Consider the following 25,059-nt stretch of genomic DNA (forward strand, 5'->3'; position numbering starts at 1 on the left):
CCGGTTTCATAAAGAATCTAGATGGATGGGGTGGCCTGACTTTAGGGACAAAGCTCAAACGTGAAACACGCAAAGACAAGAGCCGGAATGAAGATGGATTCTCCGTCGATCAAAATTGACGAGACTTGATAAAATCGTAGACAGTTTTGACAATTACTAGCGAAGAGAAGACACGGACAACCTCCATTATTAAATATCATTGGCTGTTGTACCAAATACAGAAAAACGAAAAGACACTTCCACGCTTTATAAAGAATCTACCAAGAGCATGAGATGCGCACAATCCCATGTAGAGCTTCATTGTCCATTGTAAGAATATAATCAAACAGGTTTTGTAAGAACAATCAAAATCATGTTAACAGAGTGAAGTCCCCAAGAAAGGGTTGCGGGCAACCAATGCAGCTCACACTAGGCAAAACTAATTGGGTGGAAAGTATGAAAACCATAAGCAACATGATGTTACCTCTACAAAGCAGCAGAGAGGCCTTTTGGAAACCTTCGTCCTTCCCCTACCCCACACAACAAAAAACCAAAAAAAAAAAAAAAAAAAAAAGACCTCCCAAAAGATTCAGAGTAGACTGTCTGTATCATCACATTTCATGAACTTTTTAAAAATTCAGCACATTTTGTGAAACCTAAGTAAGTAGCTTTTGACATTATAGGTCACTTCAAAATGATATCTTTCAATTGTAGTTATAAAACGAATAAGCAGAGATATACACAAGAATGTACAATGATGTAAGTTCCTTGTAGATAGTAGTCTGTAAGATATGCACCTAGAAATCAAATATGTAAAAAGAGATCATATATAAACGAAGATTCAGAGATGCTTGGCACACACACTTGTGCACACAGATGGAAGGCTGTCTTCAGTCAACAATACAGGAAAGCCATACAAAAATTATTGGCTCAATTACATATGAGGAAGAGAGTCTGAGAAAGATGATTACCACAAATCATACCTACATTGTTGAAGCAGAGAGATTTCAAAATTCTCTGAAACAAAAAATTGCAAACCAATACTAAGGATCTATAGTTAATAAGTACAAGACTAGCTTTTGTTCATAAAGAAGTGCACAATCAGGAAAAGGAGTTCTAAAATTATGCAGTGCGTTTCAAACCTTAAGAGTAGAAGATTACAAAGATGAGAGTAGTCTAACAAATACACTGCACACACAGCATACACAAGCGTGTACACACACATTCAGAAGATGAAGGTGATATCCCTTATGAGCCAACAAAACCAAGGCACTAGAAAGACTAGTAAAACAAGTTTGATAGCTCACTCACTTGGGGCATAGGGTTTAACTGGTATGATGTGGGCAGTAAAAATCAATCCCTGTGCCCTGTGGCAGAAGTTGCCAATTCATTAAACTAAGAGTTTGCCAAGTTAGTGAAAGATACATGACATAATCAGTCTACGATCATATTACAAAAGAAGTTGAAAACAGAAATTTGATACACCATCTGCCATAACCATACTATAGTAGAAGCGTATTACCCGTCACAAGGCTACACCACTAAAAAAAATACAGCCAAAACCTACACCATCAGACCAAAAGTAGAAAATTTAGAAATTTATAACCAAAACCTCCAGGGACCATATGAAGTTAAAAGGCATACCCCTGATCAAATTTACCATCTCTGATATTGACTAAACATTAAAACCAACAGAATAGGATGGAAGAGTAAAAGTATTTCAAAATATCATCAACATGAACAAAACACATTATCAATCTAAAGGGAAGATAAAATGAAAATGTCAGAACATCAAATGCAAATTCTGTAACTAAGCTATAAGTAGCACCATAGACAGTAATCTATACTAACATCAAAAGGTAACATATTCATTAAACAACAACTAAATTTTAGATTAACACAGAATGGCTCTGAAACCTCATGCTTCCACTGTGTTACCTAGCACAAACGAGAATAACTCACGAACAGGCGAAAACTCCACCAACCCAATATCCATGGCATACCCAGCAACCGGCAACTTCAAGTCCCGTAACACGCAAAACGCTTCCGCCATCCGAGTCTTTGGCACTTCTTGAGCAACAGCACAATAAGGAACCCAAGAATCTGTGCGATACTCCTCCCCAATTTCAACGCCTTCTCTCTTCACTGCCTCGCACAATTGGGACTGAAACTGAAGCAACGAAACTGAAGGAGTTGGTGACAGAAACAGGACATTGTTGTCATGTGGAAGGCTCCCAATTGAGGAGAAGGACAACGCCAAAGGTTCTTGCTTCGAAGCGAAGGCTTTGATTACGTTTTCGAGCTTCGCTGGTTCAATGAAGGGGCTGGAGAAGAGGGTGATGTGGGGGCGTGATTCGATTTCAATGAGTTGGGTACTAATCTGACGGCGAGCGAGCACATTCCAAGCCTTCAAGACCTGGTTTTCGAGGGCTGGATCGAAGTAGAGCTCGATCGCATAGCCTTGTGACATTGCCTTCGAATTGAAATTCGAGGGAAAGTAAGCAAATTGGATCGAAATCAGCACAACCCAGGTGACAAAAACTGAGATCTCAGATTGCCCAGAAATGAAAAATGAAAGATAAGCTGAAATCAAAGTAACCCAGAATTGTAAAAACAAAAATAAATAAGAAAAGACTTAGATTTAAGAAAATAGCAAAATAAGAAATACCCAAGTGAGATTGAGATCAAACAAAGTCTGAGAATTGAAATCAGAAATGGGGAAGAAAAAGAGAGAGAGAAGAAAGTTTAACAGGGTGATGAAAAAAAGAGAAACAAAAGCATGTGAAATGGTGGATTAAAGTTTCAATCAGAAAGAGACAGGCGGAATAAAGAGCAATAAAAATCAAAACAGACTCAAAAGTGGTTTCCCAAGAGACTGTGTAGCAGCGAAGCTACGATTTTCTTTCTTCGGCAATCACAGTAAAAGATAAGATAAAGTAAGAGAGGAGGAGGAGGGGCCTTGCACCATCTGTTGATGAGTAGGGTGCAAGGTCACCGGTTTTTTGGTGGTTGGCTTCAAGTTTTCAACACTCCAACTCTCTCAAAATGAAGTCTCAAGTGGAGATTCATTGGTAGGAGACAAGGAAAATATTATCCTTAATTGATTGCACATAACCAAAAAAATATTAATTGTTAAAAATTAATTTTGACAGAAAAATGATTACAAATTAATTAGTGCAGCATAAGTGATGGTAAAAATGCTACTCTAATTTATATTACACCGGTCCGGTATTGCTTTTGAAATGACAAATCAATGTTTGACCAAAAAAACAGGAGGATGGTTGTATATCATTAATTATACTTAGTTTTTTTTGTTGTTGTCGTCAAATTGTACTTAGGTTCATATACTCATTTGTAGGGGGAATAAATGCTATGACAGAGGACGAATTTTGATTTATAAAGTGTTTAAGGGAACTTTTTATCGCGCTTATATAATGTTTCATGCTATACTTTTGACTTCAGTTATAATTGTAATTCTAATAGAGGGTTAATATAATTACAAAGACAAAACTCAAAAATGTATTCTAAAGTTCTAAACCAATATAGAAAAATTGGATGAATAGTTTAAACACTTCAATCAAATTTTACATCCTTTCATAAATGAGACATGCTGTTCTTAGGTAAAAAAAATTATCAACAAATGCATATATGAACAGTGCTGGTTGGATAAATTAGTTATGTCAAATGCACAAGTTGACTAATAATACATCTTAATTGAGTGAAAATACAACTTCAAAATTTTATTCAATCAGCAGATTTAGTTAAGTTGGCTAAAACGGATATGCCCTAACGGTTAAACAATACGGCATCACCTAAGGTCATATATAAGACCCTCACCGTAGAATTCGTGCCCATCCTTGAACTGTACTTTTGGTGATGGGCTGTAAATAAGTTGTAGGCCCAAACTATCTCACATTTCCTTCCTCAACTGTCATCTGCTACCGCGTCTGATTCAAAACAAGGAAGTCGTTGATTCTGGAACCTCTCTGCTTCTTCCTAAAAAGCCCTAATCGCAAGCTTCATCGCTCTCAGACCAACAATCCCAGAAAAACCCCATTTTTTGTATTTTCTCCACAATTTAAAAAATGGGTGATAATAAAAGAAAGAGAGGTCCAAAACCCAAAACCCCAGTAGCTGAAGATACCAATATCACCACCATGGATATCCAATACACCAACCCCACCACCGCAAACGACGCCGTTTCAGTTCCCGCGAACGAAACCGCCACTGACCCCAGTAGCTCCCAGCCCAGTCGCCGTGGACGAGGCCGGCCCAGAAAGACCGAGAAGCTCAACATAGCGGCTTCACCGGAACGACGAAGCTTGAGACACGCGGACCAAAACGGCGATGGTGGGCACGCCTTGGCTGTCGTTTCCGAGCCACAGTTGATGGTGCCGAGCTGGGAGAACGTGGCGAGAGTGGTCCCGGCCATGGAGGCCGTAGTAAAGGTGTTTTGTGTGCACACGGAGCCTAATTTATCGTTGCCATGGCAGAGGAAGAGGCAGTACAGTTCGAGCAGTAGTGGGTTTGTGATAGGAGGCAGGAGGGTCTTGACCAATGCGCACTCTGTGGAGCACCATACCCAGGTTAAGCTCAAGAAACGTGGCTCTGAAACTAAGTACTTGGCCACTGTGTTAGCCATTGGAACCGAGTGTGATATTGGTATGCAACATTCGGCTTCTTATTTTCTTATGAACTAATTTTTCATGTGGTTTTGAATTGTTTATTGAAAAGAAGTGGGAAGATTTTGTTGACAAGAAGTTGTAAAACTTGCATTTTGAGAAACTTAATTATTAAGAGCTTATTGGATTGAAATGGAAACAGAATGCAGTTTGTTTATTTTAAATATTTCACTAGATATTACAGGTAGCATCCTCATTATTGTGACTTTATTATCTTAATATATTATGTACCTTAATTCATGAGTTATGCAATTAAAGAGTTCTTTTTCCTTTTCTCCATGATGCATCTTCAGCAATGCTTACGGTGAGTGATGATGAATTCTGGGAAGGAGTTTCACCTGTGGAGTTTGGAGAGTTACCTGCACTCCAAGATGCTGTGACGGTTGTGGGCTACCCTATTGGGGGTGACACAATCTCTGTGACAAGTGGTGTTGTGTCACGTATGGAGATACTGTCTTATGTTCATGGATCGACTGAGCTTCTAGGATTGCAGGTACTATCTTCTGGACATTGTCTTCTATGACTACCTACCCTAAACACCTGATTATTGACCTGTTCTGGTTTCCTTTTTCCCTGTGATCCATTTGCAGATAGATGCTGCAATAAACTCTGGAAACTCTGGTGGGCCTGCCTTTAATGATAAAGGAAAATGTGTGGGTATCGCATTTCAGTCTCTTAAACATGAAGATGTGGAAAATATAGGTTACGTCATACCAACACCAGTTATTATGCACTTCATTCAAGATTATGAGAAGAATGGGGAATATACAGGTTTGTTATAGATTTTACTTCATTAAAGCAAGACAAGCCGCAACAGAAACCTCCTTAACTGTAATTGTTGTTATTTGTATGTTGCCCTTCCAGCAAATGTGCCTGGCAGTCCAGTGGGGCCACATTGAACATTGGCTTATGATTCGGTGTTGGTGATTGAAATTCTTCTCCTCTTCTTACTTTGAATCTGGCTGTTAATTGCCTTACAGGGTTCCCAGTTATTGGAGTTGAATGGCAGAAGATGGAAAATCCTGATCTGCGCACGTCAATAGGGATGAGAACTGATCAAAAGGGTGTGCGTATCAGAAGAATTGAACCTACAGCTCCAGAATCACATGTTCTGAAGCCATCCGATATTATTCTTAGCTTTGATGGGGTTAACATTGCAAATGATGGCACAGGTAAACTCTCCCCCCCTTCCATTTCTAGCATTCCATCCAAGGACAGGATCCTGTTACTTTTCCTTTTCATCTTATGCACTTTTCAGAGAAGTTGAATTTTTAATTTGCATAAGCTTCTGTATATTCGATATTTAACACTCTTTGGTATCAATTTTATAGTTCCATTCAGGCATGGAGAGCGCATAGGTTTCAGTTACCTTGTGTCTCAAAAGTATACTGGTGATAATGCTCTAGTAAAAGTTCTTCGTAACTCAGAGATACTTGAGTACAGCATAAAACTTTCAACTCACAAGCGACTCATCCCGGCACACATCAACGGCAAACCACCTTCATATTATATCATTGCTGGTTTTGTTTTTGCAGCGGTATCTGTTCCATATCTGCGTTCTGAGGTGCGACCTTAATTTCATACTTCATACGCTCTCTCGCTCTTTCTGTCTCTCTCATATACATGTAGATATGTAGATGTGTGGTTCCTAGGAATCAGGACGGGGTTTACTTTTTCCCGTATAATAATGCCAGCCTTAATGTTTGGCTGGCGAGAACTGGTGGTACTAAAGGGCCCCTTAGTACAAGTTATGCTAGAGTGGTGTGCCCAATGGCACCTCCAAGCTTAATTAGGAAAATGAAGATGGATGATTTTAAGTTTGGTCTATAAAAGCAAACTTTCCATTGCTATGTTACCAAATCTGAACCTTAGTACAAGTTATGCTAGAGTGGTGTGCCCAACGGCACCTCCAAGCTTAATTAAGAAAATGAAGATGGATGATTTTAAGTTTGGTCTATAAAAGCAAACTTTCCATTGCTATGTTACCAAATCTTAACCTCTGTTTTTCATTACTTTCCAGTATGGAAAGGATTATGAATTTGACGCTCCAGTGAAACTGTTGGACAAGCATTTACATTCAATGGCGCAGTCTATCGATGAACAGCTTGTTGTTGTTTCTCAGGTTTCCCTCTCTCATCTATTTTTCTCATGCTTTTCCGTTTTAGACTAAGTTCTCTTCACTCTGCAATCACGGCTTACATTTATTCAAAATTCTTGTAGGTACTTGTTGCCGACATTAATATTGGATATGAGGACATTGTTAACACTCAGGTTAGAGATATGTTACACGACTTGGATTTTTTTGCTTTGCTTCATTAAGTTTTCATTTATTTTTAGTTCATAAAATATTGGAAGTTTTTCCTTTTTATTTTCTCTTTTCCTTTCTCTTTCTTTCGTGTTTGTGATTCAACAAATGACAATGAGATAATTTCTGAAGTTACGTTGGTAGTGCATTTATTCTAATATTTTGTGTTCTGTTTAGGTTCTCGCTTTTAATGGTAAACCTGTGAATAATCTGAAGAATTTGGCCAGCATGGTGGAGAATTGTGACGACGAGTACCTAAAGTTTGACCTAGAGTACGATCAGGTTCATTCTCCCTCCCTCTATGTTTAGCAGACACTGTTGCAGCATGTATGCATGCTCGGCATTTTTGTTTTAATGGCTGAAATGCTTGCTCGTGGGTGCAGATGGTTGTACTACAGACAAAAACTGCCAAGGCAGCAACTTTAGATATCCTCCTGACACATTGCATACCTTCAGCAATGTCTGATGACCTTAAGTCTTAAGACTCAAGAGAAGATCGTATTCCCATAGATGAACTTTACAACGAATGCTCATAAAGGGAATGGGGTACAGACTACGCCACGGATTTCATTTTCTTATGGAGAATAAGAATAGAAGCTGGCAATTCATGGGTTCTTTCCGTTTCTTTGTGTACCAATTAGACCCTCAGTTGGGGTTGATGTCTTCTTCAGATTTGAACTGATTCTTATACAGTAGAAGAAAGCAGCGAGGAAATGAAGTTTGGTTTTCCTAGAATGAGCAGCGTCTCATGATCTTACTTGTTCGTGGATTTCATTTCTTCCAGCTACAAACATTTGGGCAATATCATGTAACATTATTACCGGCTGATCCATTTGAGAAAATTATAGAAGTTGAGCTGTACAGTTCCCTGTACCTAGGATCATTTATGTATTTGCCGTGCTCTTTTTCATTTTATTTTCATTTCATTCCTAAAATTTTCCCACATAATTATATAAATATAACTGAATGATATGCGTAGTGTTTTGACAAACATGAGTTAGGTTAGTTGATCATGACGATGTACCCGTCTCCCCTATCTTGATTGCACAAATAACATTAAAAATGTTTAATAATACAACTGATTACACCGACTCCAGCCCAACTGAACTGGATTCACATCTTAAATAATTTTTAATAAACAAAGGCCCAAGTCTGAACTCTATCATCACCATGTGAAGTGTGAACACTAGCTAAAAAGTTCCAGTCCCGTTCATTTCTTGTCTTCTACTCCTCAACCTCTGGTTAGTTAGTTACCGCGCAGGTTCCAGGAAGCCACCTTTGACTCTGTATGAGTCTCCGGTCGGTCTGAAAATCCAGTTTTCCTATTTTTTTATGACGACTGACTCAACGACCCCTTTTCTACGCCTTAATTATTATAAAAAGAGAAAAAAGAAATCCAAAACTCGAAAACCCGCATTTCTTACAATTGTACCAATACCAAATACCCACCACCACCATGTATCTCCAATACATCAATCCCACCAGCGCAGCCACTATTAACGACGCCATTTCCGTCTCTTCAACCGAGCCCAATAATATAGCGGCTCCCAGACTTGTGGACCAAAACGGCGACTGTGGGCACGCTTTGGCTGTCGTTTCGCAGCCACTACCGGAGGTGCCGAGGTGGGAGAGCGCTCCGAGAGTGGTCCCGTCCATGGACGCCGTGGTGAAGGTGTTTTGTGTGCACACGGCGCCTAATTTCTCGTTGCCTTGGCAGAGGAAGAAGCAGTACAGTTCCAGCAGTAGTGGGTTTGTGATAGGGGGCAGAAGGGTTTTGACTAATGCGCATTCTGTGGATCATCATACTCAGGTTAAGCTCAAGAAACGCGGCTCTGATACCAAGTACTTGGCCACTGTCCTAGCCATTGGAACCGAGTGTGATATTGGTATGCAACATTTTAAATTTTATTATTAATTTCGCTTCTTTTATTTGCTGTTAACATTTGGGTTTTTATTGGTTCGTTGTAAAATTCATGAATTATGTTAAAGTTTGTTGCTTTTTTGGTTTTTGTTCTTCCATTTATTGGTGATGGTTCAGCGATGCTTACTGTGAGTGATGATGAGTTCTGGGAAGGGATTTCACCTGTGAAGTTTGGGTGTTTGCCTGCACTCCAAGATGCTGTGACTGTTGTTGGGTACCCAATTGGGGGTGACACAATCTCTGTGACTAGTGGTGTTGTGTCACGCATGGAGATACTGTCTTATGTTCACGGCTCCACTGAGCTTCTGGGAATGCAGGTGGGATATATTATTTGCCTTTTAGTATCTTACCATGAAACTACAAACCACTTGATTTTGAGTCTTACCGTGTTTTCGTGGGTCCTTTCTCCTTGAGATGCTTTTTTGCAGATAGATGCTGCAATCAACTCTGGAAACTCTGGTGGACCTGCCTTTAATGATAAGGGAAAATGCGTGGGCATTGCATTTCAGTCCCTTAAACATGAAGATGCGGAAAATATAGGCTATGTCATACCCATACCGGTTATTATGCACTTCATTGAGGATTATGAGAAGAATGGCGCATATACAGGCTTCCCAATTCTTGGAATCGAGTGGCAAAAGATGGAAAATCCTGATCTTCGCATGTCAATGGGGATGGGACCTGATCAAAAGGGTGTGCGTATTAGAAGAATAGAACCTACATCTCCAGAATCTCAACTGCTGAAGCCATCTGATGTTATTCTTAGCTTTGATGGGGTTAACATTGCTAATGATGGCACAGGTAAACCTTTTATGATTTTTGAAAGATTTCTGTTCCCTTTTCAAGTCACTTTTGCGTTCATGTGCGTGTTGGTATGTTGCATTCTTTATAGAAGTGGCATTTGAACATTCACAAATGAAGTGTGACATATGGTATTTGGACCGTAATTTATAGCATTCTTTCAAAGAACACATACTTGTTATTACTGTTATTATAATTTTTTTTTTTATAACAGTATATGTCTAAATACCAGAAGCTTCTTTATATTAAGTGTTCACTCCATTTTTTGTATCAATTTTCTAGTTCCATTCAGGCATGGAGAGCGCATAGGTTTCAGTTACCTTGTCTCTCAAAAATACATTGGTGACAATGCTGTAGTAAAAGTTCTTCGTAATTCAGAGACACTTGAATTCAACATTAAACTTGCAAAACACAAGGAACTCATCCCCTCACACATTGAGGGAAAACGCCCTTCCTATTATATCATTGCTGGATTTGTTTTCACAGCTGTTTCTCTTCCATATCTGCGTTCTGAGGTGTGCCCTTTCTTTCAATGCTCTCTGTCTCTCTCTGTCTCTCTGTCTCTGTCTCTGTCTCTGTCTGTCTCTCTGTCTCTCTCTCTCTGTATGACTGATATCTATGCCTATTAGTTTCTGCTGTCTTTGTATAATTATAAAATAAATATATTAGATTTCAGTACAATGTTAATAAATCCTAACCTCAGGGTTTTCACTCATTTCCAGTTTGGAAATCTATTTGACGTTCCAATCAAACTGTTGGACAAGCATTTACATGCAATGGCACAGTCTATTGATGAACAGCTTGTTGTTGTTTCTCAGGTTTCTCTCTCTCATTCTATCTTTCCATGTTTTTCTGTATTAGTATAAGTTCTTATTACCCTTCTTTTATGTCTTACATTGTTCAAAATTGTGCTAGGTACTTGTTGCTGACATTAACATTGGATATGAGGACATCGTTAACAATCAGGTCAGGAACTAAGCTTTTCTTTTCCCTTTCTTTATGAGGTGCAACAAATGATGTGAGGAAAAATTGGTGAAATAAGATTCAATGAACTTGTGAAAATTATTCTGCTATCTGTGCAGGTTCTTACTTTCAATGGTATGCCTGTGAAGGATCTGAAGAGCTTGGCCAGCATGGTTGAGAATTGTGATGACGAGTACCTAAAGTTTGGTTTGGAATACAATCAGGTTCTTTCTCTGTTTCTTTCTCTCATGCACACACATGCATGGATTATGCATGCATGCTCTGCAATTTTCTTTTGATGGCTGAATTGCATACTTCCTGCGCAGATGGTTGTTCTACAGACGAATACTGCCAGGGCAGCAACACTGGATATCCTCACGACACATTGCATATCTTCGGCCATGTCTGATGATCTTATGACTAAAGAGAATGCTTTAGAGGAAGTACAGTCGACACTTGATGACCCTAAGACTAGAGATACGATTTTAGAGGAAGTACAAGAGACTAAAGATATTTTTTAAGAGGAAGTACAGAAGACCTCTTCTCCTTTAGCCAGCGACATAGATGAATTCTAGAATGCTCTTACAGGAAACCAAGTATAACACTTGTCCCAACCAAATTTCAGAGTCATCATTATGGGATAAGCTTTTAATTTTTTTTAGTCATAGATTATGTGATAGTAAGGGCAAAAGGAAATAATGTCACTTGTGCAAGAGCCTAGTTTGGGATTGTAAAAACATATTCTTCATATGAAATCAATTTGATGCAAGTTTCAGGGTCTTGGATGACCTTGTAGAATTGGATTTCTAGCTAAGTGTTAAGTCCACCCTATGACAATGGGGTAAGTCTCAAATCTCATTACCCCTCAAGAGTGTCATGCATCCATTACAGAACAAACATTTGAGTTACATGCCGGGAACAACCCGCAGACCAGAGCAATGCGAAATACACTTAATTACATGTGTTAAACAGATTTTTTTGCAATAATTCACAATTTCCAACACTGCATTAGGGTTCTGCTTGCAAGAACTCAATCTCCCAAAACCTTATTTCAACATCCTTTAGGAAGAACCCGTAAAATTCCCAAGGGCTCGTGAAGTTCAAGGGATCAAGTCCTCTTTTGTGTCATTCTTCAACACAGATTGAGGCTTTAAGTTTTGGTTCTCAGATATATTATCTGTTGAGAAGGTGGGCTTTTACCGCATGGGGATTTACAAATCTGCAATGCATGATGTTCTCCAACCAGAACTAATCATATTCAACAGTTCTAGTAAGCAAATAGGCGTTGAACTTTCACACATATTTACGTGTGCAAATGTTTGATCCATTACATATTGTCGTTTTTAATATACTTTTGCAATAATGGGGCCTTGTGGGCAGATGGGGCTTCCAGGCTATCAGCTACAGAATCTTCAACAGCCTCTTCCTTTGCTTTTCCCCACAGCACCGTATAAAACCCGATTGATATTATTGTTGCTCCAACTAGGCTGCAAAATGCAGAAAATTTAAACAGTGACCGATGGAGGAGAAGGACTTGCATGTCACGGGAATAGCACTGTTTTGCTATCCCCAGTCAATCACGGGGAGAAGCCAAAGCATAAAATTAAGGGAAGAGATTAGTTATGTTATCAAACCTTCCAAGATGAAGAGTGTCACCAAGGAAGATGACACCCATGGCAACAGCAATGGCCATTGACAAAGGCTTGAACATTGTCACATAGACAGGTCCCTTCAAGCGCAAGGCCCATGTGTGCACAGTATTGTTCAAAAATGACCCAAATAACCCCTAAACAAAGAGAGAGAAAAAAAGCAGCAGCAATATTTAGATAGGCGCTGTTCATATGCAATAATACAACATAAACTATTGCTCAGTATAGCCTGTTAATTTCTTACTGAGCACAAAATGGAGACCAATGCAACATTTGGTCTCAACTTCCAAGCACTGGAATTTGGTTCTGTAATCAGAGCAACAACGCCAGCTACGACGCCCACGCATACATTGTAGAAAAAAATTACAGTTAATTCGTTCGGGTACTCTTTCATAATTTGTGCCTGTAAAAGGTTTTATCACTTTGGAAATAAGGCTTACAATGTTCAGAAAAAAAGAAAGAAAGATACAAAAACAGCTGAAGAATTGCATAATTTACCTGAACAATGTACCACAGTGGTACCAATATATATTCAGCTGTTAGCAGAAGGCCACCAAGGACCCAGTTTGAGTTTGTTGGTGTTGTTGGGTTTAGAAGAGGTTGGTGAAGTGAAATTGACGGTGATTGATGAGGAAACACAAGTGGTGGGCCCTTATAGAGAGTTACCACAAATGCACCTGCAAGTGAAACTATTGTACCCAAGATTTTGGCTTGACTGCTTCTGCTTCTCAAAGCTGCACTTTCCATCCTTTTTTCCGGTGGGTAAACAATAGAGAGAATAATCAAAGTTAGTTTTTGCTTTTTTACCGTAACAACAAACTAGCAGGGCAGCAACAGTTATTTATTTATCTCATGTTGAGTCTGGGCCCACCGCCACTCGTAGTCATAGCAAGACAACAGAGGAGTGAAAGTACAAGAGAGCCCACTGGTGGGCACACACACACACCCACCCACCTCTCTTTCTCTTGTCCTAATTCATAAGTAACTGATTAATTTCTCTGGTCTCTTGACCCTTTTTCAGAAAGCAACACCGCTATTTAGGCCACTGGATTTTTATCACTTGAGGGCATTATGGTAAGTGTGGATGATCATGAAAGAGGGAAAGAACCTGAAAATGACGGCAAGAATGAAAGTAAAAGCAGGCACAAGGTTGCTGATGGCTGAAGCAAGAGTTGGAGAGCTGAAATTGATGCCTGTGTACCCCATGATCTGAGATGAACTCCTGCCCATATGCAGTCCAAGAAGCCCAATTTAGTATCAAATCATTAAATTAATTAATTATTGTTATTGAAAATGAAGATATATGTATGATTGTACCCTATAAGCCCAAGAAGAAGAACTTTAGACATTATGGAGAAGTTGAGGGGAGGAAGCACCCTTGATCTGCAGATTAAGAAATCAGACATGTATGTTACAAAAGATGAAGACTTTGTTAATTTTTGATCAATTGTTTTGTTAAAGTAATGAACTTTGATGAATATGTATGAGATTTCAGAGAGAGAGGGAGAGAGACCTGTTAGAGATGAAGGGTGCTGGAAGGAGAAAAAGAGCAGCTACAGAGTAAGAATAGACAACAAAGACATGGTAGCTCATTCCTCTCAAAGTGGCTGCTTTGAAGAGAGTGTTTAAACCCACGTTCGTGCACTCCATAGTCACCATGGCCATGAATGGCAAGACATCCGTGTAACAAGACCTCCCTGCCATCTCTGCTCTCTCTCTCTCTCTCTCTCTCTCTCTTGCACACTCCACTTATTAGAAACAGAGATGGTAAAGTTAAACAAATGGGTCTCTGAGATCACAAAGTAACGTCCTTCTTCTTATGGACGAAATAAAGACAAGAGGGAGAGTGACGGTTCGACAACGATATGAAATGTGGTATGATTATTGGCCCGTTAAGGTTCTCTTTTTCCTAACTAAATATTTTTTTTTTCAAACAAAAACCTAAGTGGCACGGCTCTTTGGTCACACCACTAGCTAGGTGAGGCAAATAATAACATATTGCGTAGAACTGTAGAAGATTGCCAAAATGTATTTATTATTATTATTATTATTATTGGAGTCCACCTAAATTATAGGGTAAAAGTTATTTTTGGTCTCTGTAGTTTGACATTTCAACAACTTTTAATCATATAGTTTCAATTTCGTCAAAACTTTTAAGCGTAAAAGCTTGTCTGAAATTCTCTCCATTTTATATTAGGGCTCGAAATTCAACCACTGATCCTAATTTTTGAACAACCCTAAACCCAAATGACCAATTTCAAGCCCTAATATGAAATTAGGAGAGTTTCAGACGAGCTTTCATGCTCAAGAATTTTGGGTTGACGAAATTGCCCCTTGCACCGTCAAAGGAATTGATAGGAATACTAACTTGTCCTTGAATTACTACAAATTCGAAACTACAGGGTCAAAATTGACGAAATTAAAACTATAAAGTCAAAAGTGGTTGAAGTGCCAAACTATAAGGACCAAAAGTAATTTTTATCCTAAATTATAATGGAAGCAAAGTTAGATGACTAGTGTGAAAGGCATCTAGTATGAATGGCATCTACTGTATAATAATTTAGGATGTCAATTTTCAATAATGCATGGTGCATCATTTCATAGTTTCAAAATGGAGAATATGGCGAGTAGCGTGCTGCTTTGAACTTTTGTGATATTTCCTTTTTTTTTTTTTTAAGGTCTTGGTGCTTTCTCTGATTACCAGATACAAAAAATTTCATTTCATTTTTGCAGGATAAATTGGTCTGCAATCAGCGAGGGAACCCGTATATTTATATTGGCCCGTTAAGCTTATTTATGAGTCGATGTATTTGGTAGATGTGGCTGAGTCAAACGCTACCAGAAAAAGTGGACTCATATGTATTTTGGTAGTTGTATTCATCTCTGTAGACTGTACACAATTTTCTTTTACATATTTTCAACTTTGTGGCTTTCCAACAAAGGGGTTTTTCCAAGAGCAATGGGTAAGGCTCTCGAGCTTTCAAAGCGGCAGTCTTCACTCGTTTCGTCTTCCTTTGCTTTACCCCATATCACAGCATAAAAGCCCATGGAAAGTATTATAGCTCCAACAACACTGCAAAATAAGCAACACAATAAACACAGGACACATAGAAGCAGCAAAGCCTGGTTGCTTCTTTCTTCTTGAAGTTGATTAAACAAGGAGAGAGGGGAGAGAGAGAGAGAGAGACCTCCCAAGAGAGAGGGCATCACCAAGGAATATGACACTGAAAGCAGCAGCAATGGCAATTGACAATGGCTTGAAGATTGATATAAACACAGGCCCTTTCAAGTGCAGGCCCCATGTGTGCACAAGGGAGCTGAAAGATGAGCCAAGGCATCCCTGTAGAAACAGAGACATCTTGATAATTATAAATCACCGGCAGCAGCACATGCTCTATTGATTTCATAGTTTTTTACTTTCTCACCGAGCATATAATGGCGACCAATGCTATGCCAGGCCTTAGTCTCCAGGCACTCAAGTTTGTTTCTGCAATTAAACATACTGGAGCCGATATAATTGTCCCACACAAGTTGAATAAGAAGACCAAAACTATCTCTGCCGGGTACGTCTTCATGACATGGGTCTATAACAGAATGATCAAAACCATTTAGACAACCGTTTTCTAAACACCTATATTCTACACCTTTTGAGAATTAGAACTCTTTCTTTGAAAAAAGAAGAAGAAATTATGCAATGGGCTTGTGGGAAATATGTGTACCTGAAGGATATACCAGGTTGAGGACAGGAGGTACTGAACAGCAAGTAGTAGCCCTCCAACAACCCAATTTTTTTCTGACGTGCCTAAAACTGCAGATGGAGGGGATAAAACTGTAGATGCAGTGGATAAAATTGTAGGGCCCTTGTAAAGAACCACTACGAGTGCACCTGATATTGATACCAAAGTGCCCATGATTTTGGCTTGAGTGCTAGAGCTTCTCAAGGCTAGCTTTTCCATCCTAAAATATTTAAAATAAAAAAAAAAAGCCCGCTAGTAATGTCATTTAGACATCACCATCATATATAACATAACCACCCAATCATATTATTAGCTCACAAGAAATCAAAAGGACCCATCTTTGAAAATTTTACTCCGGAGAATAAAATATCTGTCCTGTTCAAGATATTAGCAATAGAAATAGGGTCCATAGGCGCAGGAATTAAAATAAAAATGGGCGAAAAGACAGATGGAACCTGAAGAAGACGGCAAGGATGAAGGTAAATGCTGGAGTGAGGTTGCTCATGGCTGAAGATAGAGTTGGTGAGCTGTAATTTAGACCTTTATATCCACAAATATCAGCCAAAAACCTGCTTGATCAAACATAAGCAATTTATATGTAAGAAAAACAGGTTTTTTATTTTGTATAAATAACAAAGTGAATCAAAATACCCAATCAGTCCGAGGAGGAAAATTTTGGAGAGCAGAGAGAGGTTGAATGAAGGAAGCCCTGTTCTGTAATCAGATTGGAAAAGAAGAAATGGATTAATTGGTACACGTTATTTGTTGGATGATATACAAAACTTGACAAGTCGGTCTGGTAAGAGATTGATGACCTGCGAAAGATGAAAAACAGAGGGAGGAGAACCAGAGTGGCAATTATATTAGAGTAGACGATGAAGACATAGTAGCTTAGCCCTTTTGAGGTGGCTGCCTTGAATAAGACGTTTAAGCCCACGTTGGTGCATTCCACTGTCAGCATGGCTGCGACTGGCAGAGCATCTTGGTGAATTAACCTCCATGCCATCTCTCTCTCTCTCTCGATTATCTCAAACCATTAACATCATGCTCTATATAACATAAGTTTGCTCAAAGAAAGCCCAGCCGAAATTCAAGCTTCTCTCTCACTCACTCTCTCTCTCTCTCTCTCTCTCTCTCTCTCTCTCTCTCTCTCTCTCTGTGGTTGATCCTGATTATGGGTTAGTGTTTCCCGTGGAATTTTTACGTCTTGATGACGATTTGGTTAGATTTTGGAACATTCGAATTTGCAATTGGTAGGGTTCAGATGAGAGTCGTTGAGAGAGAGTGAGAAGGGGAGAGAGAAAATGGTGGCTGTGGTTGTTTTGATGGGCCGGTGGGAGTTTGGGAAAGGAGAGCTGCCGACAGAGAAGAAAGGCGGAGAAGGTCTTTTACTTACGGGTGATGCTAGGGAGACCAACTTTAAATACCAACTTGTGTACCAACTCTCTAATAGAGTATGGGACCCATTGTATTGGTGGGCTCCACCTCTATTAGAGAGTTGGTACACAAGTTGGTATCTAAAGTTGGTCTCCCTAGCATTTTCCTTTACTTATAGTTCTGATCTCTTGGATTGTGGTCACCCGTATATTAATTTAATAGTTCAAAAAAGTTTCTTAAAATGAGTGTAAAAATGAGTGAATTACATCCAATGCTGAATGACCACAAATCTCTTGGACCATGTAGTTCAAGAAATCGGAACTGACTTATTTAAATCTTCTGATATACTTTTTGTTTTTCTTTTTTTTTTTTATAAATTTTATATTGAATTTTAACATTTTTAAGTAATAATACCTAACATAACAAAAAAAGAAGAAGGTAATAATACCTAATTCCATGATAATTATTGAATGCTAATTCCATGGTAATTTGGGAATTTTCATAGGAGATTCTTGGGAGGAATTTTGCGTTTCCGAAAATCGGCTTAAAAGTTAAGCCACTCCATTTTTGAATCCTAAGTCCGTGCTTGATGCTAACAAAATCTTGTCATTACATATAATTAATATAGGCAATTTACATGCACATTCTTATAACTTTCACTTTTGCTGCTCCAGTTTCCAGACATTAGCCTCTACATACTTGATTGATACTGCTACTTTGCAACAGAGGAGTGGTCTGGGTGGATGGTTCCAATATTTGAGCTCCATTGTCAAGAGCCATCCTCTTTTCTTTGATTTGTGCACATATCACGGTATAAAATCCAAGCGCAATCACAAAAGATCCAATCACACTGCACAATAAATAAATCAATCAATAAACAGGATGCTTGCTTTTCTGTAAACTTGAACTCTATAGGCTCAGTAAATTGGTTCGGATGCATTTTTGCATGCAAAGAGACGCATATTATTTGCATAACCCTCTGGTAGAAGTTTTTCTACCACATACCTGCCAAGATAAAGAGCATCGCCAAGGAAAAGAACCACCATGGCCACTGCAATAGCGATTCCTAAGGGCTTAAACATGGCTACATAAACAGGACCCTTCTTGTGCAAGCACCAGACATGAACACCGATGCGGAAGACACTCACAAAGAATGCCTATGATGAAACGAAGATCATATTAGTTCCTCAATCAATAAACATTTTGTTTAACATATAAAAAAGAAGAAGTTTTTTTGTTTTTCTCACCGCGTACACAATAGCAATCATCTCAATGCCAGGCTTCAATTTCCATGCATCTGGGTTCCTTTCCACAATTAAGGAGATAACTGAGCATTGACATGTCAAAAAGAGGGTGTAGAAGAAGACTATGGTCATTTCCTCAGGGTAATCCTTAACAGCGGCTGCCTGAAAGTATAAGTTCATGCCAGTTTCAGAACAATATTTACCAATTTGAAAGTATAACATGTCACAAGAAAATTCCATCTCATAAAAAGAAGTATTAAGTAACAAGACATAGTCAAAATGATACCAAAGTAAGAGGATCAGTTGTTGTGCGACTTTATTTTACCTGCGCGATGTTCCATGTTGAAGATACGAGGCATTGAATTGCAAGTAGAAGTCCTCCAAAGATCCAGTTTGATCGTTGTGAGAGGAGAGGCTGATGATGTTGCTGTGAGAGGCGAGGCTGATGATGAGTCAAGCAAGAAGGTGAGGAAGAAGGCTTCAAAAGAGCAGGGCCCTTGTAGAGGGTCACTATCAATGCCCCTAACACTGATACAATGGTGCCCAAGGATTTGGCATGACTGGTTGGTTTTCTCAAATCTAGCTTTTCCATCCTAATAGAATAGAAGTATAAAATTGATGAACTAAAAAAATGGTTTTACTTCTGTGAGGAAAACAAAAAATCAAAAATCTTCTCTGTGTAATTAACCTGCACCCCACTACCTGAAAATTATGGCAAGCAAGAAAGTGAATATGGGGGTAAGATTTGCCATTGCTGCTGCAAGAGTAGGTGAGCTGCTTTTGACACCAGCAAAAAACAAAATTTTGCCTGAACTACTGCAGTTACAATTTCTCCATCGTTTATATGTTTGCATGAATTGTTTCAATAAGAAATTTAAGATCTGTGTGTGTTGAGAGAGCAATAAGTGTTAAGTGTCCAGGTTACCCTATTAGGCCAAGGAGGAAGAATCTGCAAATGAGTTTGAAACTCAAAGGAGCTCTTTTGTTTCTGCACAAGGGAACAATCAAACTTCAAACGTTACATTGAAATAAACACTCCCCCCCAATAACAAAATACAAATAAAATCAACAATAGTTAGAGAGAAAAAATATTTAAAAGAAAGGAAAGATCATAGACACCTTTGGAAGATGAAATAGGGGAGAAGCATGAGAGTACCAAGGGCATTGTAGTAGACAATGAAGACAAAGTGGCTCATCCCTCTTGACATGGCCACTTTGCTTATGGTTGATACTCCAACTTCTGCGCACTCAACCATTACCATGGCAGCAAACGGTACGGCGCTTAAACATGCACGAAATTCCAATACCATCTCTTACTCTCTCCACGGTCACAGAAATCGGAAAACTCCTTGTTCCTTTTTTTCTTTCCTCTAAAGAATAAGTAGCCGAGAGAAACAGAAGTTGGACTGACTAGTTCTCTGTCACTTTAATTTGATCATTAAGATATACACTAGCAAGTCAAACCATCTACATATATAATGAAATTATTACAGAAAGCAATTGCTAAAGTTCCTTTTATATTAGGTAATCCAAGTTCATTAGTTTACACACAACAAATGTGTCATTTTCAAAGACAAGCAGAGCCAACTAATGCATCAAAAAATAAATGTTGATGACATACATTAACATGGACATATCATGCCTTAACTTGCTCTCCTTTCTCTGCAAAATGGCATGCTTCAGGCATTATTATCATTTTTCTCAACTTCGAAACGGCCAAATGTTAATTTAAAAAAAAGGAAATTAATAAGTAATGATATCAGTGTTTTCAAAGGCATGCCTTCGCGCGCTTCGGAGCCCGCGTCGGCGCTAGGCGGCAGGAAAACGCCCGAGGTGGTCGGCTGTTTAGCGAGTTACACGTTTAGCGCTGGGAAGACGTAAGAAGGCGTTGCAAGGCGTGGCCAGATCTGGAAACTTCGGAACCGGAAGAAATTTGCGACTCTGCAAATTGTCTGTGAGGAAGACGACTCGCTTCGAATTTTTTTTTTTAGGTTTAATGTAACGAAACGACATCGTTTTGATTGCAGTGTTTTAAAAACAATGTTAAAGTGAAACGACGTCGTTTCACTTGGAGTGTGTTGAAAAAAAAAACTTTTTTTTTAATTTTTTATAACTTACCTTTATTGTAATAAACTTAAGGCAAGAAGAATTAATATCTTTCTTGCCTTTTCTAACTTCAGCCGGCTGTAGCTTTTCTACTTACCCTTTTTTAATATATTAACACATGGACTCATATATATATATATATATATATATATATTGTATAGTATATGTACAACCCTAATTTCTATCCCTATCAGATAATCTCCATCAATTTCATAAATTTTATAGTACATGTATTATTCATAAATTTTTCTTATTAAAATAAATTAATATTCAAAAGGCTTACACCTCAACGCTTCAAGACTGACGCCTCGTATAGCGCTACTTAATATGCATCGCCTTTGAAAACATTGAATGATATACATCTTCAAGTGCTTCACTTTTGCCAATGAAGAAGCAAACTCATAGGAGGGTGTATTCAATTTAGATTTTAAATGATTTTAAAAGAGTTATAAAGTCTCATGGATGCTTCAGACATGTTGATGGAGTCATCAAAAGAGGTATTAATTTTGGTTTTTTTGGTTTAGGTTGAAAGAAAATTAAAATTTATATTTGTCAGATCGTGAAACCCAGAGTGTTCATGCGCATACCCTTCAACTTGGTACTTCAGATGCATTCTTTCATACATGCCAGTTGTTTGACGAAACTCCTGACTTGAGCGTGCCACAACAATAATAGGCAGCTTTGCTTAGCAGCACCATCATGAAGAAGCTATTTATCTCTTTTCAAGAATGCTTGTTTCAAATATCAAACCCAACAAATTCACATTTGACACTGTCATTCACTCGTCAACTGCACTTGAAGACCTAAACATAGGCAAGTAACAACTTCATGCATGTGCAACAAAGATAGGTTTGCATTCGAATGTCTTTGTGGGAAGTGCAATATTGGATCTTTTTGTGCCAAGTTGAGCATTACCCAGGATGCTAAGAACCATCACCAAGTGAATGAAATTTTATCAGCATTCGAATTTCTTTGTGCGTTTGGTGTTGTGTGACAGAGTGTATTAGGGTGTACAAGGGGTATTTTTTATAGTTAGATAGGATGTACTTAGTTAATTTTACATTTTGATTTAAATATTAAGGCATACTTAGCTCATAGGATGTACTCAATTAATTTTAGGGTTCGTTTAGCAGCATTCAAATTGTATGCATCACGTGTGCCCAATTTGTTTTTTAAAATGTAATAAAATAATATGATATTTGGCATTTCGGGTGGAGTAAATTTTTTTCCAAAATATCAAATTATCACATAAACCATCAAATTCAAATTTAACATTTTCTGGTTACATTGGGAGGAAAGAAACCCCTTGAAGTTTCGAACCTGGGTGTCAAAGCAGGGGGAAGGAGAAGGCCACCACTGTAGTACCTGCTCTCGACCAAATTTAACATGTTCCATTTCACATCTCTTATTAGATAAATTGCAAGATAATGGCAGAGCAAGCTGCAAGTCTTCAACATCCGCAGTGGCTCGCAAACCGATTACAATACGCCATTATTATTTGAGCTGCATACATCATCTGTGATCAACTGTACATCACCTATGTATGAAGGAATTTATAGTTTCTAGATATTTTACAACAATCAATCACAGATTTTTTTTTTTTTTTTGTTGCTACAAAATGTCACAACTCTGCTCTTCAAAAGTTTGGTGGTGGTCGTCGCGAGTGGAGGCCTGGTGATGGTGGTCTGTCGTGACTCGTGAGAGATAGATAGAGAAGGAGCCGACGGCTCAGAGGAGAGGAGAGAGAGGCAGCGTGAGGTTTTCTTTAAAGTCAGGAAAAAAAAAAGGGACCCGATCCGCCCAGGCCGCCTAGGCGGGCGCCTAGCGCCTAGGCCGATTTTTCGAACGCTAAGCATCACGTATGAACACCGACACGAAAGATACTCCCAAATATGGCCTGAACAATCAAGAGCAGTGTATCAATCGTAAACATGAGACACTGAAATAGCAACATTTTCAAGGATGAAGTTTATAGTTCTTCTCACTGCACAGATAATGGCGATTATCTTTCATTGTGAACTCCACAGTGATTTAAGAAAATACAGTTTAATGAGAAGGATATAGTTCATTTATAATTATAGCTCCTCCTCCTCTTGCTTATCCGATCCATGAATGAAATATTTGCATGTTTCTTTGTCATATATTTTCTGAGGTTCTGCATTGCAAAAGAGGGGTCTGTTGGGTGGATGATGCCAAGCTGTGGACTTCATTCTCCATCACAATGCTCTTTTCTTTGATTTGTCCCCACATCATAGCATAGAATCCAATTGCAACAATGACAGATCCAATCACACTGCCGTGGAAGTAAATATCAATCAAACTGGAATATTTTGAGTTGAATGTAATGACTTGGATATAAATAAAACCTGCCAAGGTGAAGTGCTTCGCCTAGGAAGATGACCACCATGACGGCTGCAATGGCAACTCCCAAGGGCCTGAACATGGCTACAAAGATAGGCCCTTTTTGGTGCAAGCACCAAGTATGAACACCAATCCGAAAGACACTCCCAAATACAGCCTAAAAATATCTATATCAGTACATATCAATTTATAATCACCGTGAACAAAATGGCATCAAAGAGACTGAAATAGCAACATAATCCAAGATTTATAGTTCATCTCACCGAGCAGACAATGGCGATCATCTCGATGTTGGGCCTTAATGTCCAGGAATTTGGATTTCTTTCCACAATCAGTGAAAATATTGTGCATTGGATTGTCACAAAGAAGGTATAGAAGAATACTATGGTCACCTTTGATGGACAGTTGTTAACAATGGATGCCTGACAGAGAGAGAGGGAAAAACTCAAGGTCAGGGTTCCCTAGCTATATGGGAGTTTGCTAGTTTGCAAGTGAAATTTCCATCTCTAAATGACTGAAAAGGTACCTGAACAATGTTCCATATTGCAGCCAAAAGGCAAGACAATGCAAGGAAAAGACCTCCAAAGATCCACTTTGAGTGTTGTGTGATGATCAAGTTCTGGTGGGGAGGGAAGTTGGATGGTGATAAAGCCTTGAACAATAAGATTGCTGAGCCCTTGTAAAGAATTACTACAAATGCCCCAGATACTGATACTATAGTTCCCAACAATTTTGCTTGACTGCTTGATCTCCTTAAGTCTAGTTTTTCCATCCTAGTTTAGAAAAAATTGCAAGGAAAATTGCAATTAGGTAGCAATATATATATGATCACTTGTCTAAAGCCTAACATACCTACCTACCTGAAAATGATTGCCAGCACAAATGTGTAAATCGGTATAAGATTTCCCATTGCTGATGCAACTGTTGGGGAGCTGTAGTTGATGCCATTATATGCCAATATCAGACTCGAACTCCTGCAACAGCATTTTTCTTCAGCCAAATGAGATAATTGAGGTGCTGAGATCAAGCATAAACACTAGACAGACACAATTAGCTGCTAATTAATGCTTTACCCAATTAGGCCAAGGAGGAAGAACCCAGAAAGGAGTGACAGAGTAAGAGAAACCGGCTTCTTTCTGCAGTGTAAATTAAAGAATTTCATTACTTTACATGAAGGTATAAATAATCACTAGATTTACTTGATTAATTGCACAAAGGAAGGATATGAAAGGGTGTGAGAATTACTGTCTATGCCCCTTACTGGAAAATGAAACAAGGAAGGAGGAGGAGGGTGGCAAGGGCATTAGAGTACACAACAAAAACATAAGTGCTCATTCCTCTGGACATTGCTGCTTTGCTTATAGTTGATATGCCCACATCTGCGAACTCCACCATTACCATGGCTGCAAAAGGTAAAACACCCCACCACATACAACCACCCACCATATCCATGCTTCCCTGCTCTCTCTCTCTCTCTCTCTCTCTCTCTCTCTCTCTCTCTGAATTTGCAGACCACTCTTAATTACTCACAAACAAGCATAGCATAGGAATATATGACCTAGAGGAAAAAGGTATTTTTTTATTATAAAAAATAATAAAAAATGTTGTCATCCTTTGTCTTTAAATGTCTGTTTGCTACAAGAAGCAATTTTGGGGATTCCACAATATAAAATGAAGCAAATTCTTGATTAATTTAAGTTTTGTGAATATACAACAAGAAACATACATACAAATGCAAATTCTTGATTAATTTAACTATCTACTACATAATAAAATCCGCTAATCTCTTCAGTTTAATCAAATCAGAGTGATGCCACCATGATAGCACTAAAGCTATTAGAAAATAATTAAATAAAAACTCTACTAGTTTTGATACAGACTATCAAACACAGTTATACCTCCAAATTTCATTTTTATGATAAGAGTTTCACTTA

The 25,059-nt window shown here is 38.6% G+C and overlaps 6 protein-coding genes across 12 annotated transcripts; 2 read left to right on the forward strand and 4 right to left on the reverse strand.

Moving 5' to 3' along the window:
* On the reverse strand, window positions 126–3,045 carry LOC18782133. 6 transcript variants are annotated; one of them, XR_002270717.1, is made up of 5 exons: window positions 1,918–3,045; window positions 1,502–1,542; window positions 1,291–1,346; window positions 1,122–1,167; window positions 664–996 (listed from the first exon to the last, which is right to left on the reverse strand). XR_002270717.1 is itself a non-coding variant. In XM_020559632.1 (3 exons), exons 1-2 carry the CDS (start codon window positions 2,447–2,449, stop codon window positions 1,333–1,335), a joined length of 546 nt encoding a protein of 181 aa, XP_020415221.1. In that variant the 5' UTR covers window positions 2,450–3,045; the 3' UTR covers window positions 664–996; window positions 1,291–1,332. The 6 variants fall into 6 exon arrangements, 4 of the variants coding, with proteins under 4 accessions (XP_020415221.1, XP_007215044.2, XP_020415220.1 ...); XR_002270716.1 differs by having other exon boundaries at window positions 126–996; window positions 1,122–1,346; XM_020559632.1 differs by lacking the exons at window positions 1,122–1,167; window positions 1,502–1,542.
* On the forward strand, window positions 3,899–7,901 carry LOC18781765 (protease Do-like 9). The gene is made up of 9 exons (XM_007217111.2): window positions 3,899–4,641; window positions 4,955–5,154; window positions 5,252–5,432; window positions 5,642–5,833; window positions 5,993–6,225; window positions 6,682–6,783; window positions 6,882–6,932; window positions 7,144–7,248; window positions 7,350–7,901. Exons 1-9 carry the CDS (start codon window positions 4,065–4,067, stop codon window positions 7,446–7,448), a joined length of 1,740 nt encoding a protein of 579 aa, XP_007217173.1. The 5' UTR covers window positions 3,899–4,064; the 3' UTR covers window positions 7,449–7,901.
* LOC18783811 (protease Do-like 9) lies at window positions 8,119–11,432 on the forward strand. Its single transcript, XM_007216310.2, has 8 exons — window positions 8,119–8,852; window positions 9,005–9,204; window positions 9,316–9,688; window positions 9,971–10,203; window positions 10,411–10,506; window positions 10,604–10,654; window positions 10,771–10,875; window positions 10,978–11,432. Exons 1-8 carry the CDS (start codon window positions 8,423–8,425, stop codon window positions 11,170–11,172), a joined length of 1,683 nt encoding a protein of 560 aa, XP_007216372.2. The 5' UTR covers window positions 8,119–8,422; the 3' UTR covers window positions 11,173–11,432.
* Window positions 11,600–14,157, reverse strand: LOC18783019 (WAT1-related protein At3g28050). Its single transcript, XM_007215523.2, has 7 exons — window positions 13,814–14,157; window positions 13,618–13,683; window positions 13,409–13,522; window positions 12,799–13,048; window positions 12,545–12,703; window positions 12,286–12,437; window positions 11,600–12,138 (listed from the first exon to the last, which is right to left on the reverse strand). The coding sequence occupies exons 1-7, from the start codon at window positions 14,002–14,004 to the stop codon at window positions 11,979–11,981; spliced, it is 1,092 nt and encodes a 363-aa protein (XP_007215585.1). The 5' UTR covers window positions 14,005–14,157; the 3' UTR covers window positions 11,600–11,978.
* Window positions 15,137–17,476, reverse strand: LOC18782266 (WAT1-related protein At5g40230). 2 transcript variants are annotated; one of them, XM_007217720.2, is made up of 7 exons: window positions 16,853–17,476; window positions 16,689–16,751; window positions 16,493–16,606; window positions 16,020–16,257; window positions 15,726–15,884; window positions 15,489–15,640; window positions 15,137–15,373 (listed from the first exon to the last, which is right to left on the reverse strand). In XM_007217720.2, the coding sequence occupies exons 1-7, from the start codon at window positions 17,041–17,043 to the stop codon at window positions 15,208–15,210; spliced, it is 1,083 nt and encodes a 360-aa protein (XP_007217782.1). In that variant the 5' UTR covers window positions 17,044–17,476; the 3' UTR covers window positions 15,137–15,207. The 2 variants fall into 2 exon arrangements, with proteins under 2 accessions (XP_007217782.1, XP_020415222.1); XM_020559633.1 differs by having other exon boundaries at window positions 16,900–17,043.
* Window positions 17,857–24,610, reverse strand: LOC18784409. The gene is made up of 14 exons (XM_007216769.2): window positions 24,387–24,610; window positions 24,199–24,261; window positions 23,986–24,099; window positions 23,652–23,898; window positions 23,389–23,547; window positions 23,131–23,282; window positions 22,904–23,057; window positions 19,778–19,971; window positions 19,584–19,646; window positions 19,361–19,474; window positions 18,984–19,251; window positions 18,662–18,820; window positions 18,420–18,571; window positions 17,857–18,264 (listed from the first exon to the last, which is right to left on the reverse strand). Exons 1-14 carry the CDS (start codon window positions 24,575–24,577, stop codon window positions 18,099–18,101), a joined length of 2,196 nt encoding a protein of 731 aa, XP_007216831.2. The 5' UTR covers window positions 24,578–24,610; the 3' UTR covers window positions 17,857–18,098.

This window comes from Prunus persica, chromosome G3, assembly GCF_000346465.2.
Source record: "Prunus persica cultivar Lovell chromosome G3, Prunus_persica_NCBIv2, whole genome shotgun sequence".
Classification (NCBI taxonomy): Eukaryota; Viridiplantae; Streptophyta; class Magnoliopsida; order Rosales; family Rosaceae; genus Prunus; species Prunus persica.